This window comes from Strigops habroptila, chromosome 11 (assembly GCF_004027225.2).
Source record: "Strigops habroptila isolate Jane chromosome 11, bStrHab1.2.pri, whole genome shotgun sequence".
In the NCBI taxonomy this organism is placed as follows: domain Eukaryota; kingdom Metazoa; phylum Chordata; class Aves; order Psittaciformes; family Psittacidae; genus Strigops; species Strigops habroptila.
In genome coordinates, this window is record NC_046360.1 from 23,963,435 (window position 1) to 23,982,603 (window position 19,169).

The 19,169-nt window shown below is 36.9% G+C and overlaps 1 protein-coding gene across 12 annotated transcripts in view; it reads left to right on the forward strand.

Annotated features, from left to right (window-relative positions):
• The window catches only part of CACNA1D (calcium voltage-gated channel subunit alpha1 D), a 185,519-nt gene that overhangs the window by 3,167 nt on the left and 163,183 nt on the right, over window positions 1-19,169 (forward strand). For all 12 annotated transcript variants that reach the window (XM_030502297.1, XM_030502289.1, XM_030502301.1 and 9 more), the window contains exon 3: window positions 2,140-2,245. In XM_030502297.1, the coding sequence (XP_030358157.1) occupies window positions 2,140-2,245 (106 nt within the window). The remainder of the gene's footprint in view (window positions 1-2,139; window positions 2,246-19,169) is intronic.

Consider the following 19,169-nt stretch of genomic DNA (forward strand, 5'->3'; position numbering starts at 1 on the left):
AACCTGTATCTTCCATATTGCTGTTTGGTGTATTGCTGTTTGGTGTGTTGCTGTTAGGGCGAATGAGTCAGATTTAGAAATCTTTTTAAAAAGATTTTTTTTCCAGGTACTAGAAATAGGGAAGATATTTAGTTAAGCCGAGGACTCACTCTAAGTACATTAAAGTGTCTGAAATATATCAATCTTCTGGACTTTTACAACGTATGTCTGCCACCAAACATATTAGAAGCATTTACATCTGTAGAGAGGAGGTCAGACATACTGGCCTGTATTCACGATGACTTCTATGCTGGGAAGGATTTTTTGTCTTGAGGTCGGTGGTTGTGATGTGGAAGTATGTGGATGTCTGTGGCACAACTGACAGCATGTTGATTTGGCATATCGCTTAATTCTCAGGAAAAGGTTTGAAATAGAAAATAGTTTTGTTGAGGCACGAGGAGAATAATGGTGGCCTATTAGTCATGGCAACATCCCTGTAATGGGAAACAGCTGTTCAAGAGAGTGGATTGCTGAGGTAAGACTCATTTTGTCACTTGAAACAGAACAGCCAACCTGGCAATAGGAGCTGTTACTCATTTATAGGGCTTGAGGTTTATTTAAATTCTTTGAACATAATTCAGTTGCAAATTAAAGATGGTGAAATAGCTGCTTTTTTCATTGAAACTGGTAGAAGTCCAACTAATTTCAGTAAATTGGCCTCTCCTTGGCTAAGGTCAGTTAAATGAAATTACTATGGATCTGGAGTGGAATAATTCAGGGCTGAATTTGTCCCAGTAGCAATACATCATAAAACAAAGCTGTCAATCTTGTGCTGCTATCATTTGTTCATTTCAGTCTGGAAAATGCTGCATGTTAAGATGTGTGTTGAAACTTTATTTTGTACACAAAATAAAGTGTGTCGCAGCTGTTGATGTTGATAGGCTTTGTGAACATAAACTCAGCCCTTGAGGTGACAAACTTTGGTAAGTCAACAAACAAAATGTAACAAATCTTAAGGGGCAGATGGGATTTGTAGGAGTTGGTGGTTTGTGGGTTGTTTTTTTTGTTTTGTTTTGTTTGGGTTTTTTTTGTTTGTTTTTTTTCTTCTTTTTCCCCAGAGGAAAATGTAAACTGACAAAAATATGCGTTTGAGTATTTTCAATATTTTTCCTGTAGTCTCTTATGGGACTCTTATGGACATGTATCATGAAGTTGTGTGTTGAATTAAGGAAAGAATGTCGAAAATTACAGCTAAAGCTCTAATTACTCTCTTTCCAAACTTCCATGGATAAGTTCATCTGGGTACCTCCATGTTTGTAGCTACAATAAAAGAATGAAATATTTTCAGGGAAAGGCAAATTAATGATAAATTGAAGGATGAACTTCTACTTTTAAGAAATATTTTTCTTTCTGGGAGACAAAAGGTATCTTCAAATTTCAACTGCTGTCATCCAGATCTGGTATTCAGTGTAGCTGCAGTTCGTTCTATTGTCAGTGTGGAGCCTTATAGCCTCTCAGTGTGCATGGCTGCCAAGCCAGTAATGATGTTATATTCCCCAGTTTGCTCACCTAAACTTTCATCTGTCCTGGCCAAAGCAAAGTTATTCAGGAGTCTGGCTTTCAGCAGTGTGAAGAGGGGCTCAGAGTTCTCCTGTGTCCATTGTACAGCTTTCCAGCTCTCATACAGGAGAACTGTTGTGATCTGCTGGGAATCTTTCTCACATCCTATTATGAACGAGATCCCAAATGATTTTTCTCTTTGGACGAGCACATTTCTGTTAACATTAATGAGACTTACGTGAGCATATGGGGACAGAACAGCTCAGTAAGTATTCCTTGTCCATCATGACGACCCATGTATTGATTTAAGAGTTTATAATTTTATTAATCTCTGGAATTAAATCTAAATTGCTCTGTGGCAGCAAGAGTTATAGTTTTCTTTTTTTCAATGTTCTCTTGTTTTTGGGGAAAAAAAAATAATTGCGATGGAAAATAATGTGGTACAGTGACATAACTAAAGGAGATGAAGTGTTTGTCACAGTTATCAGTCAAAAGGTTGCCTTAAAAGTAAGATTTAGTTTATGTGTTGGTGCTGAAAGAACTAGACTTAAAAGTTTGTAGATAGACATAATTCATTAATTCCTTAACAAGATTTTCCAGACCATTTGACATATTTATACTATTGTCTATTTTTGCCAATTGTGTGGCCTTAGCTGTTTACATCCCATTCCCAGAAGATGATTCTAATTCAACAAATCATAATTTGGTAAGTACTCTTGAGTTTTTAGTATTTGTTTGCTTTACTTTAACTTGATGGTCATGATTAGCTGTTAGCATTTGAGATTGTATTGAGTATAGATAATTTTAGTAAAAAAATTAAAATTGATATATAGTGAAACTTTAAAATAGAATGTTTATGAAATTACTTTGGTGTTTTTTCAGTTTTAATATGTGCTCCCTTATGTCATGTGTTTAAAATAAGATTTTTCAGAAGTGAAATTCTTTGGAGGGGAACGTACATTAGTATTGTGCTGCTTGTATAAACGTATTTGTGTCGTATAAAAACTAATTCCTATTGCTTATACTGATGAAATATATTTACTAGCTGTTACTGTGCTTCTGACACTTGTTTCAGTCCTGAAGTTTTACTGGCTTTCATTTTATACTTGTCTAGTCTGTTTTCATTTTTTTTTAACAGTGTTGTTTTGCTGTGTATTTTACTAGATATGTTAGCTTTTAATGAGAGGATGGTGGGGAATTTTACATTAATACATTTTAAAGTGATAGGAACATCAATGTGAATTTTAAAAGCAGTGACTGCTGGTGTAAGTGATCTCTCAAAAAAGGGATGCTAATGCAGTAAACAGAGCATAGAGATGTATTTCTTCGATTGAAAGTAGTAACTAGAGTTGTGTTTGAAAATATATCATGAAAACTAATTTTGTGTTAATTCTGTATTCAAACTTAGAAAAGCTGTTATACTCAAGGGTAATATTGAATTAAATTGCAGTAATTTCATTGTTTAAACATAACCACCATCTTTAAATAGTTGAGTTCAGTGGTCCTGTACATTCAAAATCTGCATGTGACTTTTTCTGGGTGAGGGGAGGTTTCCTCATGAAATGAGGAGGTGCCAGTAAGTAGGCAATTTTGGATTAATTTACCTCGAAAATTTAGTCTGATGTGAGGTTTTCTATTTATGAACATGTTTGCGTGATTTGCGGTGTGTAAGCCTGTTTATTTTTCCTGAAAGTAATTATTCTGTGCATATGACTCATTTTATATATTTTTTTGTTTACCAAGCTTAAGCAAATATGGACAATAAAAAGTAATGGTGAAAGGCAGAACAATTCAGGTCAATGTAAAGAATGATTTATGCAGCTGTCTATCTAGCCAACCAACAGTCTTTATTTCTCTCTTCTTCCCTGCCCTCCCCCCCCTTCATCCTGAGAAATTCAGGGCACAAATCTCCATAGCTGTCAATCCACCAAGAGATCTGCTAATAACTAATTTCATAAAGCATTACATGAAAAGGGTAAAGCTGTTAGTTGTGTCAGAGGCTAATAATGCAGCAAGAAATACTGTTAGTGTTAGTTTTGTGAGGCTAGTGCATTGACATTTTCATCCCTGATGGTTTTTCTTTTTTTATCTGATGTGGCCAGGTTTGTCTAAGCAAAAAAATACACTTTTTTTTTTTTCTTAGTAAGACATCCTTATGCATTTTAAGTAGAGGGGGTCTTGAAAACCGCCAGTTATATATGTACAAAGCTTACTTAGCCATTTAAAATTCTCTCAAATTCCCATTTAAATTTGCATTCTGTTTATACTGATGTTGAGTAATTCCACTACTTTTGCTCAGAGAACAGAATTTATCCTGACAATGTACTTTCAGGTGCTGGGACAGATTTGAGCGCAATAAGGGTACATACAGGAACATCCCGTGTACCTTATCTAATAAAATAAGTAGTTCTGTAATGAGCCACATTGGCTTTTCTTACAACTAATGTTCTACATCATGAAATACACTAACCAGTGGGTCCGGGTTCATGTCTCTTCCTCTGGTATTTCACCGACGTTTTTCCTAGTGTAGACCCACTTCCTTTGTTGAACTCCTAATGTATATTCAAGTGTACTGTGAGAGAATATTATAGAAGAGCTGAGTTAGAAATCTTTGGGCTTCCGTTGGAACTTGCTTGAGCATGCATTTCCTGATGCTGGAGGTGTATGCATAGATACATATTTGAGAGAGAGGGCTCTCAGTTGTCTTATAGTGGAAGTAGGGATTACCCTGTCAAATAATGTTCAGGTCTTCTGTGATACTGGTCTAAAAAATGAGACCAAATCCTAAAAATCAGTATTAAATCTGTATTAAATCCAGTGAATAGGTTTGGTAGGATTTTAGCCCCCTGGATCTAGACATGTCTTCCATAAGCCCTACACTGCTAGTTTGATCTTGCTGAGAGACTGTATCCCACTCCAGCTTTAATTGAAGTTCAAAAGCTGAGCAAAGTGAGATAATTTCCTCTCTCCTTCCAGCCCAGGTGTTTGGTCCTACAAGCCCTATAGCCTCTTCCCGTCTTTTCCTCTCTCTGGACACTGGCATTCATTGACATGGTGCAGATTGCAGCACTTGTATCATTTAGTGCCTTGGAGGAGAGACCAGAGTGAGGAATGGGAACATGTCCTGCCTCCAGTGCCTTCGCTTCCTTATTTTGCAAACACCAAAAGTTCAGCTTTATAAATTTATTTTGCATATGAATATTACATCTAGGGCTCTGTTCTCAGGGAGTAAATCAATGTTGCTTCATTGAGTTGAATAGATTAATTGCTTTCCATCAGCTAGCTGAACTGCCTCATATTTTTTTAATTTGTAAACAGAAACCTTAAATATTTACACATCTGGAGTTTTCTTTTTGCGAATACAAAATACGCATAATTTGTAATCAGCCATGGAAGGAGGAAGCAATGGTACAAGAGGGCAAAAACCACTGGGAAGTGGGAACTAGAAATGGAAACTTTTCTAGGTTTTTCTTGGGCTAGGGAGAAGACTTTGCATATATGAGAATTTGAGCAGTCAAAGTGTTCATTCTTTATTGACTTCAGGAAGTCATAAAATCAACCTCAATCCAAGGGGGTGTGTGCAGAACAGGTGTTCTCTCCTCTTGTGATGGGGTGTTAGGAAGTGGCTTCTGTATGATGGAATTTCCGTGACTTGTAAGAGAAACCTGAAATAAAATTTCTGAGTCTCTCTTCACCCGTGACTGAGGCAGTGAAACACTGACCATATGTCAACTGCCAAGTGCTGGCTGAGTCCTGTGCTTACCTTCTTGTGAATGTTTCAACATGTGGTGTTCAGTCAACGCAGTCAGTTGTATGTTGCAGTAGTAATGGTAAAAGAAATTTTAGCACAAATTACCCATAAATATAACAAACATTTTAAGAAATAGGTAAATGTGTCTTAAGAGAAATAGCAAATCAAATGTATGCGTATTTACGTATTGTTTTAAAATAGGTGGTAACTTGAGTATCTGTTGTTCTTGAATACGAGTTTTTAATCTTAAATAACCTAAGATAGATGTTTGTGAGAAGGTTTGCGAGTACCCTTGTTTTTAGAACAGTAGACTGTTTGTGGAAAATTGATGGTGTAATCTAAGTGTAAGCATGGGACAATTGTGTGTTTCTGTCAGTCACTCATCTTTGCTGATATGCAAGTTGTGATTATTGAAGTTTTTGTGATAGAGCCAGCAGCATGCAAAGAGATACTTATGTTAACTTAAGGAAGCAATAAAATGTTTCTTCATGATATCAATGACTAAATTAAGCAGATGGTAATCACCGATGTGGGGTAGGAGTCCCTTTCATTATTAGTGTGTTTGTCTGTCTTCTCATCTTCTGGGCAGGCAGGCTTAGATTTCTGTTTTCCCTTTTTGCTGTTCTCTGAGATTAGAGGGTGTACTACTGCTGTTGCCTTGCATAGTGGATTCATGGTCATATTCTCTCTCAAGAACAATGTGTTAGTACTGGGTGATACAAAACAATGTGTTTCAAACAAAGCAGAAGTGCAGAGTTAAGTTTAGACTGGACTGTGTTTGAGCACTTGCCAAGTGGTACAGTCCTGTGTTTTGTGAGAAAGTTTATCTAATTCTTTGTCTAAAACACCTTGATGTGTGTGTCTGGTGTGTGCCAGGAGAGGCAGGAGGAAGGGATCTTCTTTTCTATACTTCGAGTATTTCTCTCATGCTTTTTTATGCTGCATGGAGTGCAATAGCTAATGAACTTCAAAAACAGTTACTGAACTTGATCCTGAATTCTACTTAATAATTAGTCCCTAATCACTTCATGTTCTTTCACAAGTGGGCCCAGTCTTTCTGCAAGTAGATGGGTGAAACTATTATTGAGACAGAGAAGTTATTTTTCTCTTACAGTGGAACAGGAGCAATGTATTCTGGGATGAAATACTTATAAGCTCACTACTTCATATGTTAATGTAGTTTCTTTCATCTACCTTCAGAAGTTTCAGGTGATCTGAACTTTGCACGCTTGATTCAGCTCTTTTTTTAGCTGTGTTTCTTGTCTGAGCTTGATAAGAAGCTGTATCTGGCAGGAAGGGTTTCCTGTATATATCTATATTCTGTTTCTGTCTTTTCCATTTTTCTCCCCATCTGTGGTATGTTATTTCCCTTCACGTCTTTTGTGAATTTCCCACTCCTTCCTTTCTTTCTTGTTATCTTTTGTGCCTACCCTCTGGCTTTCCTCTGTGTTTACTTTTCTGTTTGTCCTCTTCTGCAGCATGCTTTGCTCTATCCCACTCTCCCACCTCAACTTTTTTTTCTTGTATCATCCTGCTGTTCCATATTCTGCTTTCCTGAGCTTTGCCTCCTACTGACTTTCCAATTGGTCTGACTGGCACTGGGCTGCTTTGCAATGCACAGGCACTGACACAGTGCAAGTCTGGATCTTGGCTCCAATTGACATTTTTGGTTGTTATTTTTCTTTCCTTTAAAAAGAAAAGAAAAAAGTAGATGTGAACAATAGGAAGCATCCGTACATTGAGAATCTATGACAACTACACCCCTGAACTTTGAGTTGAGTCTGCTTTCAGTGTACTGCATCTCTAGCGACTAGACCCTGAAGGGTTTCAATGGTGATACTGTTCTCCTTGAAAGGAAATTGATACTTGCATAAATTACAGCAAATTGGCAAGTGCAAAGTCGTGTGAGTAATGGGCTTGACCCTAATGCGTGAAGGGCTGGAACCTAATCATCATTAAAGACTCTATGCCCCTGATAGCAGGATTCTTCAGCCTTGTTTCTGGCTACCGTTGTCGGCGGGGAACCTCTCAAAGAGTGAGGTTCTGCATTAAAAGAAGGTCTCTCCAGCCTGTGCTTACAGAGCAGGTCGGGTGAGGGTCCTGGGCACCTTTTCTTCTTCCAGGAATTTGGGACTGGGAGAGCTATAGTGGTGGACGCTGCTACAGAAAGGTAATGTTTGTGTCTGAGCTTTCAAGCAAAGATTTCCTCTGTAAGAAGATTTAGGTGGATCTTTCAGTACCTCCAGCAATAGTTGTCCCTGAACTGTTGTGCCTTCAATCTAGGGCACAGCTGAGAGTACTCTGAGAAGAACTGGTTGAACTTTTGACTTGGAGATGTCAGACTTCCTATCCTTATCTCATTAGCAACCCTATGACTCATTAAGTTCTCAGGCCACATAAATAATCCATTCATTGAAAAAGTTGCTGTTTTTTACCTTACTTACCCTTTACACATAGCTTATCTGAAAATATTGTTGTACAATGTTATTAATTTTAACCACATTTAGTAAATTTTTTTGTTTGTTTAATTGTTCTATGATATATTTCAGAAAGGCTTCTACATATGCCTACTGTCTTAGCTGTGTTTACTTTTTCAGTTCAGGGGTCTTTAAGGCCTGGGTCTATTTCCCCTTAGAACATCTTCCAATGTAAATAACTTACACTATGTTTCTGATTTTTTTTCTTTGCATTCTTGGCTAATGCTCTCTTCTAATGTCTCTGGTAGCTGGCACAGAAGTCACCCTAGTAAAATTTACAGGTAAAATGCAAGATAACTTGGACTCTACTGAAAGTAATTCATTTTGTATATGGGAGAACATGGTGGAGACATGATAGTGTTTGTGTGTATTTAGTCAAGCACCTAACTGCTGGTACTAAAGGAAAATGTCATTAAATTTAATTTGAAGAAAGATTAAAAAATACTGGATCTAATTGTAACTGATATACCCCAGGAATTTTATGTTGCATATTGATTCAAGTCAGTGAAATGTATTTATAGCTCTGTGTATGAGTATTCAGGAGGGCCTGCAAGAAAAAACCCAAATATTAGTAACTGTCCTTTTTCTTTTCACACAGGCTTAAAAATGAACAAGCTTGAATGCTTTGGCCGTCAGTTTTTTGTCTATACTCGTGTAAATGCTCTCAGGGATAGTTTCAATAATTTTTTTTGTGCTGCTTTTAATGTACATCTATTACCCAGATGCCTATTTTATAATTAAAAAAACCCACGAAGTAACTATTTAACTACTGGAACAGCCTGACTTATCTTTCTGAAAACTAATAATAAAGCTGTTTGGTCATTAGGTGAGACAACATGCATCAGAAAGTAACTTTTGCGCAGCTGCAAGAGTTCCTTAATAGATGACATTTCGGTTAAAAAATATTCTAATGCTGTACTCTGCTGTGTCTTAATATTGACATTTTTTCATATTGCTGTATGAAACTACATGTATGAAACTACAAGTATGTACTACTTCCAGTAGTACGCATTGGCTGATTGTTAGGGATTGACTTTACTTACCAGTGCAGATCAATTTAAAAAAAACCCACTTTTTAAATATTTAGAAAAATCTTTTCTCCTTTGTGAAAATTCTGAGTTGGTGGTTTACACCCACTTTGTCCTGCAGCCAGTTTCAGGGCCTGTTCTGTCTGCTGTGCAGTATAGCAGCAGCATGAAATAGTTCTTGAATTTTCTTGGTAAACATAATTGCATCTGTCAAGTCCATCTCTAGTGGTGAATGAAACAGAAATTTCATTTCACGCTCTGGCATAGGGAAAGGAATGTTCCTGAAAGAAAGATATGACCAAGGTGACTGGCAATTTCCAGCTGGCAGAGAGGTCATTTGGATTTGTAGAGGTTTGGGAATGAGATAGGCTAGTCCCTGTTGTTCTTTCTTTTGTATTTGTGTGCCCCAATACAACTTGGGATCTACCTACTCCAGTACAGCTAAAAATGGCTGTTTGGAGTGCAAGGGTATGGGAAGGTCCATAACTCAGTTTTACAGGTTTCAATTAATGACACTGCAAAAATGATTTTCCATGTTTTTAAATGCAGGAGATGGCTTCTCAGTTATCCAAACCAGAAGGCCTTGCTAAAAGATGTACTTAATCATTTCCGTTAGAAAGGAAATGTTTTTTTCCATGTTCAAAGTTGCAAGCTTGTTCCTGTAGAGAATTCCTACTAAGGGCTTGTCTGTCCTTAAAAAGAATTGCTGGTAGTGCATTATTGGCAAACTGCCCGGGGAGATACAGTGTAAGTTCTTTTTCTATTATAGCCTAAAGTCAGTCTCCTCAGACAGAATAGTGCTTGATAAAGGTATGCCTGGAAAACTGTGAAGCATGAGCTGGTCACAATAAGAGTACATCTGTGTACTTCCAAATACCTAGAATAATCTTAATAGTTACCGTATCAGTTGAATGGTCAGTGGCAAAATAGTTAGATTTGACATTAAAATTGTTGTAATTCAAATCTAAAGTGAGCATTTAAGGTGAGTGGGAGGAGTTTGTACTTTTCATACAAACTATTGGAATATAGTAAAAGTTGATTTTTAAATGCTCTGAGAAAACCCATGAACAAGCCTAAGTTGAAAAAGCAGTTTACTGACTGTATGTCAACCCATGTGAATTACTAATTTACTCCAGTGTTGAGCATGTGAATTTAACAAAATTATGATCTATGGTTTTATTCCTTGACAATAGCTGCTGTGCTAAAGGAAACCCTGAAAATAGTTTCTGAAGTTTTTACTCAAAAGTGAACACGTAAAATTGAGAATCTTTACGTGTTGCTGTGTATCAATGCCACACCAGAAGAGGATTGCCATAAATACTACTTGGATTTGCTTTATAAAACCCATTTTAAAACTAGGTTATGCAGAATATGGGTGTTTAGTTTCTTTTAAGAAAATGCTTCATATAAGAACTGGTGTTTTTGTTTGTTTGGTGTTTTTGGTGTATGGTCTCTGTGTGTGAGCACTGTGTCTTGAAATACTACAGAGTTGGGATCTGTGGCTTTTAAAAGTGCTGGTCAAGGCTTGTGTAATTTGAGCAGAAATGGGGAAGTTCTGGGTGCTTTCAGAAAGCTGGTTCCTGGGTACTTCAAAAGACTCATGTAGCTGTTAAGAGCAACTAAATGTATTTTCTAGTACATTTAGAGTTTTAATGACAAGCTGTTTGCAGTGATGGTTTATTGAGTGTATGAGTTGGTTTACCATTCATTTTGCAACAACTCAGATTTGTTTATCCTGTGATACACCAAAGCCTTTCTTTAGGTGGGCCATCTGGGTGGACAGGGCCATGAAGAAAGGGTAAATGAATATATAGGGATAGTGGAATAAAATTAGTCAGGATGGGTTTGCTTTTCAATATTAGATATTTTGTTATTGTGTAATCCTCTGCAATAATATTTTCATCTAATGAATTGCAAGTAGACTCTCATCCTCCCCTCTCCTTTCAGAGGAGACTGAAAGCATGTGCTTAGTTCCTGCTAGTATGTAATTCCCTTGGTAGCACCAGTTAACACTTTACTGTTGTTCCTGTTTTTTCCTAGTCATTTTTATGAAAAGTGCTTTTAGAGTTCCACTCTTGAAGAATGCCTTGATTAAAGAGTGTGGTGATTCTCAGAAACCTAGGTGCTTGACTTCAGCATTTGAAACCAAACTTTAAATATTTGTGATTAATGCTCTAAATTTAACTATGAAAAATAACATTGTCAATGAAATCAGCACAGCTGACCAAGATGCATCATTTGCCTGTTCTATGTTATTAGGGAGTATTATTGTAGGATAATACTGTAGTGCTCGATAGTAATATAAAATTTTGCATAAGATCCAGTGGCACAAAGGAGCATACAGTCAGTTACATTTGTATGGTATAAAGGCTGGAAAGCTCTTTACAATGTAAGAACATAAGCATGGGAAATGTTCCTTGATAAGGTTCAGTAGTTGAATTATCATACTTTCCTGGATTGGTTGAGGGTGGCTGCAGCCTCCAGCAAGATCGCATCTGACGCCACTCAGCTAGTCGGAAAAAAGCAGTCCTTCCAAGCAAATACTCCAAAGCTCTCTTATGCTTATCAGACATTTTGTTAGTGTAATTTTTCACTCTGATAGAATTATTATGATGCCATTACTTATTTTTTTCATATACGCATCTAGAATCCTTTAAAACATATAACAGTGATGTGTGGCATTAAGTCAGTTATTCATCATGAAATGATATTTAAGTAATCATATACTTATTTTCATCCCAAGAAGACTTACTGGTTCCAAGTTCAGGTAGCTCTGAAGAAATCAATAATTGATTTATTGCTATAGCAGAGGGAAAAATGAAAGAAAATCACCTACCAAATTCTATAGATCTTGTACATTCATTAAAATAAGGTCTCCAAATCTCTTGATACCCCTGACTTCACAAAAACTAAATGAACAAAGTCAGTGATAAAAAGAACAATGTTTAACCCAACTGTACCTAAAAGTCTCATGGCATTGAGTGATGCTTAGTGGAGTTTGTGCTCTGATTGACCACTTGAGCAAAGATGAATACTTCCAGCTACCAAGTCTCTGCTACTGGCAACAGAAAATTCCTCTACATTCCAGTACCAAGTTGAATGGTACTTAATTTTTTACGTTTTGTATTAAATATAATGAAACTATCATATTTAACTGAATCCCCTAAAACATAGTGTCAGCAGAGGCCATGTTATTTCACTGGCTAATGATATAGTTTTATGTTTGCATTGTCATGGGTGTGTTGGGGTAAGCCCATCTTAAAACCATACATGCCATCTGTATTCTTAATATAGCAAGAGGACCTTACCCTGAACTCTGAAACTCCCTGGAGGCTTTGCGAGCTTAACACCCATAGTTAATGCAGATTGAGCATAGGTGGACCGAGCATGCACAGACCTAGTCTGTCAGCATAGGTTAGGTTCGTGACTTCTTTAAAGGACTTTGTCTCCTGTAGTAAAAGACTATCAGCTGCTGCTTGCATCTATGTTTTCTGTATTGCTGAGAGCTTTCATTTGGTGTGGATGGAAAATACATGGGCTGCAAGTTGTGATGTAGCTCTAACTCCTGAGAGCATCTCATTTTAACCAAATGCAGCAGAAACAAAGATTTCAGTTATTTTTACGTGATTTTCGAGAACAGGAAGAGAAACTTTGTGTTCCTTCCTCCCTCAAAGGCAGGCTGCAGCAGGAGCCCACATAGTACCAAAACTTAACAACCAATGCCAGGCTGTAGGGATAAGGCTTTATTAATTTTCATCCTTACAGAACTGCCTGTCTTCTCTAAGACAATCACTGAATTATGCAGGCTAAGGAAATAAAAGTTTGGTGCCACAGCAGAAAGGGTAAGAGAAAGTAGGTAAAATGATGGTCAAGAACTTCAGAAATGAGCACTGAATATTTTAGTTTGTGCCTACCATCTTGTGATCTTGGATGGGCTGTTTATCTTTTTAGTATTTTGGTTTCCCACCTATAAAATAGTTTCCTGCTCTAAAAGGATATCAAATGGGGAAAAAAAAGTTTGAGGCTGTGAAACATACAAATATGGTGAAAAGGTTTCATATGAACAGTAAAATGAGATCTGGGGGATTCTCTTCAAATAGTTTCCTATTTTGTCTTTTTTTGGAAATGGTTTGGCTGTGTTTCTGGTGAACACTTTCTGGTGAATTGTGTTGTCAGAGGCTATATTTTAAGTTTGAGAACGTAGAATGTTTTGGCAGCAAATTTTGGCGAGGAAAAAGTGATTGGTAGTGGCAATATAGGAACAGAAGGAACAGCCACTGTTCCCATAGTGATGCAGCAGAAGCAGTGACATTTAGGTAAACAGCAGTAGGAAAGGAAATTTGGGGGAGTTAATGTTAGATGTCTCAGATACAGTAAGCTTCCATACGGTGTTTCATGTGTATCTGAAAATGCTAATGTTAAGCTTCTATTTGTTACATTAGTAGCACAAGCACCCCTCGATGTTTGGTTGGTTCAGTGACTTCCTTGAGCAGATGATCTGTGAATGAAACCAAGACAGGCATCATCTTATTGAACAAAAAGAAATTGCACAAAACAAAAGAAAGCATGAGATACTGGTTTTCACAGGTATGCTCATGCGGACTCTCCAGCTGGTGGGAGTTATACCATGGAGAGTGTTTTCAGCGTGATCGTGTGACACATGGATAACAAGGGTATGTTCAGAAACCCTTGCAGCAATGTTACTGTTGATCCAAATATCACATATTTCTTAGCCCCAAATAATTATATTAAATGTATGCATGAAAGCCCAAATGCAGGACCTCAGTATTCCTTTTACTCAGACTGCTAGGGCTGAGCTGTTGCATGAAGTTGTGTGCATCTCTTTATGTACTAGTCAGTGCAAATTCTGGAGTCATGTAAGGGCTTTATCTTGAGGACTAAGCAAATAATTAGGTGGCTAAAAGTTTCATTTTTGTAATGGTAATTCTTTGAAATAAGGAAGTATGAAGTAGGAAGAATAGGGCATTAAGGGCAGGGTAGGAAATGAATTTCAGACAGAAGTTTTGGGAGAAATAACATCCTGGAGCTAAAGCATGGGTTGGATAGACTGTCTTCTGAAGTGTTGCACAGAAGGGAAGGTGAGGGTACTGAGCCCTGACTATTTGAATTAGTGGCCACACAGGGACTTTGTACAGGGGTTGGTCTAGTCCCCTTTGTCTCTGTGTTTGGGAATAAGGCTGCTTTAGAGAGTACCAGAAGAAAAGCAACAACTTGAAAGACTAATGGAAAGGAAGTGAACTTAAAAGAGCAGTTGCACAAAGATCATGTATGTTAGTGAGGTATGACATACCACCTTTTAATAATCTGAATGAGCTTGATCTGTTCTTTGAACAAAGGTAAAGGCCATGCTAGATTGTCTTGCAGGTGCTTTGTTCTGTTCTGGTAAAAACGGGGTGAAGATTTACAGATGATTTTGAGGCCTTGATACAGCTGGTGTTCAGTGAATGGAGGGTTTCCAGTGAAGGGTTAAGTACTGTGGATTGTAAGCATTTTAGAACTGTCTTTTTCTTGCCTTTATATAAGTGTAGAGGTAACAGAACACAAACGTATTAGCAGATAACCTTCAGGCAAATTGATCATGATGACTGAGTTAAAATTATAGATTTCTGGGCTGAGGATACTGGAAGTATTTAAAGAGATGGTCTGTCCTGATGGGCTCCTGTCCAATAGCTATTTTCTAATGGGAAGAGAAGAGATAAATTGTCAAGGATGCATCAGTATCCTTCATTTAACATTTATCAATATAAATGTATTTCTAAAGAATATGGTTACATATGTAACAAAAGTGTTCTTTTGTAGCTAGAGTACTTTGTAAAATTATACCTTGAAAATGCTTATTTTGCCTATAAAGAGGGTATCTTTAGGTCGAGCTGGCGATGCCGAAAAGGCTTAATTGGCCTATGTGTCAACCTCAAGTTGCAAGATCAGTGCAGTCTTTTTGGATAGATATATTCTGTGTTCAGAAATGTTAGTTTTAATTCCATATTCCATCACGTAGTATAAAGAGAGAGAATCATAGCATGGTTTGGGTTGGAAGGGACCTTAAAGCTCATCTAGTTCCATTCCCCCTGCCATGGGCAGGGACATCTTCCACTAGATCAGACTTGCTCAAAGACTCATCCAGCCTGGCCTTGAACACTTGCAAGGATGCGGAATGAACAGTCATGTTTTTCATATGTGACTTTGTGAAATACTACTAAACCCATAAAATACTTCTGAATTTGCGTTTATAGAAGTGCCAAACTTTTAACATTATTACTCAAAACTTTCCTCTCTAATAAAGAACAAATTTTACATGTAGATATTTCAATATTTGGATTTGGGATCTTGGGAGTGCAGAATTCATTTATTTTTGTAAAATGAATGTTTGCACTTTCAATTTTGTTTATAAGTCAGGGAAAAGAAACAAATATATGTGCCAGAAGATACAAGTCATGTGGAGAGGATTTAGTTTCTAGAAGATATCATCAGACTCTTCTACCAAATGTGTAAACCACGTTTTTTCTGATTGTGGAAGAAAAAGTCTAAACCCACAGTCTTATTTAAATATTCTTCAAACTACTAAAAATGGAAGTGAGCGTGGCCATTTTATACCACCACGCATCAGCCTCTTGTTTTCAGTATGGAATTTTGAAGAGTTTGTGTTTGAGAGATACAGCCTGTTCTATTAATAGTGTTAAAATAAGTCCCTGGCAAATGTAAAGGACAAATCAGGGTGTTAGAGGTCCAGGTACTCCAGGCTATTTTTCACTTAGTTGGATACTCATTTCCTTTTTCCACTTTTTCTCATTCTTCATGAGAAGAAAGCTGGTACTGGAAGCTCCAAGCTGGTATTTTCATCATAATGTGCTTTCTATCTTGGCAAGTAGTGGAAGCTCATCTGTTCTTCTGGGAACTAAGTCTAGTAGGATATGAGCTTATAGGTAACCTTATCAGCTGTAAATGAACTTACAGGATTTGGGTGACTCTTCATACTCATTGCACGCTCACAGTTTGCATAATATGTACTGCTGATGCTTGCTCTCTATTAAACTATTAGGGAGGTCACTGAGAACAGAAGTACTTCAGTTTCCTGGGCAAGGAGCAGATATGTGGGCTCACATTTGTCTGGAGGAGGCATTTCCTCAACTGACAAGCAGCATTCAGTGTGCCAGACACTCCAACACAGGGTCAGCACTCTGCTCATAAGGTGGCTGTGAAACATCATCTGTTTCTGCATTGTAAAATTTGTAATCCCTTCTTAGTACGTGAAGACAAAGCAGGGGAATCCTGGGGCTGTAAGAGCACAGGTTTTCCTATCCTTCCTCCTCTAAAGCTTTGGAGGAGTAACAATAAGTAAAATGCCCATGAGTTTAAAGTCCATGGGTTTACTTTGACAGGGCCATTTCAGGACGTACGCTACAAAACTGTGATCATATATTTTAGCAAAGCTTTGCAAAGTTGCAAACACTTCCTCACTTTTACTTGCTGTTACTCCAGTCATGAATAGTGCATGTTAAAGTCCTACTGGAATGAAAAAAAAATCTTTGAATTTGAACGTTACTATATTATTTAAGTTTGTGGTGGAATATTTGTCTCTCTAAAAATGAAAATAGGGTAACTGTAGGTGCCTGTATTGACTTAGGGAGGTTAAAAGGGCTTAATCTTTTTTGAGATGCAATTCTCTTCTGAAGAAGTCAAAGGTTCTGCACTTGTGTGTGTGTTACAGATGAAGCTGCATTGCTTGAAGACTTGAATCTCTTCTGCATTTCAGCAACCTGACTGGTTAGCAGTAGTAATGGTGGTAGATGCTTCACTAGAAATGGGTTTTATAGCTTTGGTTTATAGGTGAAAAAATGAATTTCATGAAGTGTATTAAAACGTTAGAGTATTAATCTATCTAGAAGATAAAACTGAGACTGAAAGTTTTCTTTTAAAACTATTGTTTATCCTTAAATATGAATCAGTGTTTGTATCTCTGTGTATTGACTGGGGTAGAAATGACTGGGTGGTGCTCTTAGACAACCCCAATTGCAGAGTGAATCGTTTTTTTGATGGCTGCTCATGTTCTTAATTAATGCATTTTACTTGCAATTAAGAAGTGTAAAACATGAGCACTTAAAGCATAATGACTTAGCTAATGAGTGATATACTGCTGTGGTCTTACAATCACATGAAAATACCTGACTCCCATGGAGCAGACAAGTTTTTGGGTTTCAGATTGTAATTAATTAAATGGTAGAATTCTTATAACTCTGAGTAGGATGCAGTCTCAAGGGATTGCACTTTTTTTAAACCAAGCCTGGGGTGTGGATATTGTACATAGGACTTTCCTTTATAAATAGAATAGCTTCATAATTAAACTACTGCACCTGTTTTCAAATCAGAAGCAGCTTATCTAAGTTCATACTGTGAGAAAAACAGTGTCATTTGCAGCATTAACTCTATTATGGATACTTTGTTAAATATCCATAAGCATCTAGTTAACTCTTTCATAAGGCTAAATACCAAAGTGCTCCCCAGGAGAAGACTGAAGAATTTGCTCATCTTTACAAAACTTTGGATAGGTACATGTTACAGCAAAATTGGTGAAAAGAAAATTGGCGGGAAAAATCAGAGTGGATTAATTTTTGATAAATGGAATGGCTTCATGATGGAATTTCTTCAGTCAGTAACTGCTGGGTTGATAAAAGTTTCAGAATTGATTCCCTAATTAGTAAGCTAGCTGTGTCTTGCATGTATATTCGCTCTACCATAATAGTTGGATTCTATAGCTTTGCCTAATTTTTTTCTTCTTATACGAATAGATTTTTATAAATAGTGAGATTTCAATGATGAAAGTAACACTTCAAAATACTTTAAAATTGGTGAGTGGTTTCCCTCAACTGCAGTAATATTTGGATGCTGCTATATTTTCCATTAATATATGTGACGATTACTTGACAATGTGGTGCTATATCTATTCAAGCATTCTGTGTATGAGTTAAGAAAAATACTGCATATTTTAGCTGATAGTTGCTAGCTGTGATTTTGTATAAGCAGTAACAAGCAGTAAAATATGTGCTACATGGTTTGCAGTGACCTTCATTGCTGGGAATAACTGTAAGAAAAAATAATAATCAGACATGCTTAGATATTCTTTGTTTGGAGGGCTAAATCTGGCCTGTATTCTGCTGTCCTAATTGTGCATAGTGACTGGAGACCTTTTCAGCTTGGACAGACTCAGATCTTCAAAGGGCAGAATCAAAGCACTCATTTTTTTTTTTATTTTACAATACTATATACATATCAGCCTAAAATAGGGAGATGTGTTTGTTCTAAGCTATAGATTTCTAGTCTGCATGCATTGTTTTTATGTAAATTTGAAAAGCATTCGTGCCTCTGAAAAGGACTAGAAGGTTATTTTTTATCAATAACTTAAGCACCATAATTAGTTGGATGTTAAATGTCAAGGTTTTTCTGTCAGTTTAGACGTGCCCCAAAATTAACTTGGTCATGCTAGAAGCAACTCTGTTTTAGCAAGATTCTCTGTAATGAAGGAACAGCAATTTATATGCTGGGTTATAGCATCAACCCCCCCATCCTAGCTCTCATACTGTCTGATAGGGGATGTCTAGGGAAAAGAATAAATGCACAGTACTGGATCCTGCAGTCTTCATCTTGGGAACTGTCTGATCCAGACATGAAATCTTTGTGTTTAATGGTTTTAAATGAGGGAATACGCCATGCTTTCTTTGAACATTTTGAGAGAATGTCATTTGGTCATTGTGCTTTCTGATTAATATTTCTCTCTCTCTCTCTCTTTTTTTTTTTTTTTATTTTTAAAGATGTTTCAGCTGACACAAATTTCCAAATATTCCCCCCCCCCAAAATCTTCCATTATGGAGCAGTCTCCCACTCACCTGCCGTTGTTTCATTACTCTTTCCATACCTCCTTGAAAAAAGTTATTTTATACTCTTATATCACTGTAATAGATATTCCTGATTTTTCTTTTTGCACCTGTAAGGAAGCAAAATTTAAGAATGCAGAGATTGCTGTAGAGGTATTCTTCACGAAATAATGTTTTGAACCAGAACTGTTGATGGCATGATGACATTTGGATTCCTTGGAAAGATGATTGGAGATGCTGTTATGTATACGGTGTCATAATTCAGTATCAGATTCATCCTGACCCAGTATTTACTAAGTAGTGATCTGGTTTATTAGAATATTCTGGGTTTGTTTTTCCTGCCTTTGAAGGCTTATGGGTCTCATTTAGATTGTAACAGATAAATACTCTTTATTCAGGAACAAATACTATTTATGGAGGAATAAAGATATTATCTGTTAAAGTAGATGTCTTCTTAAAAACAGCATTTAATTGTATCTTATCT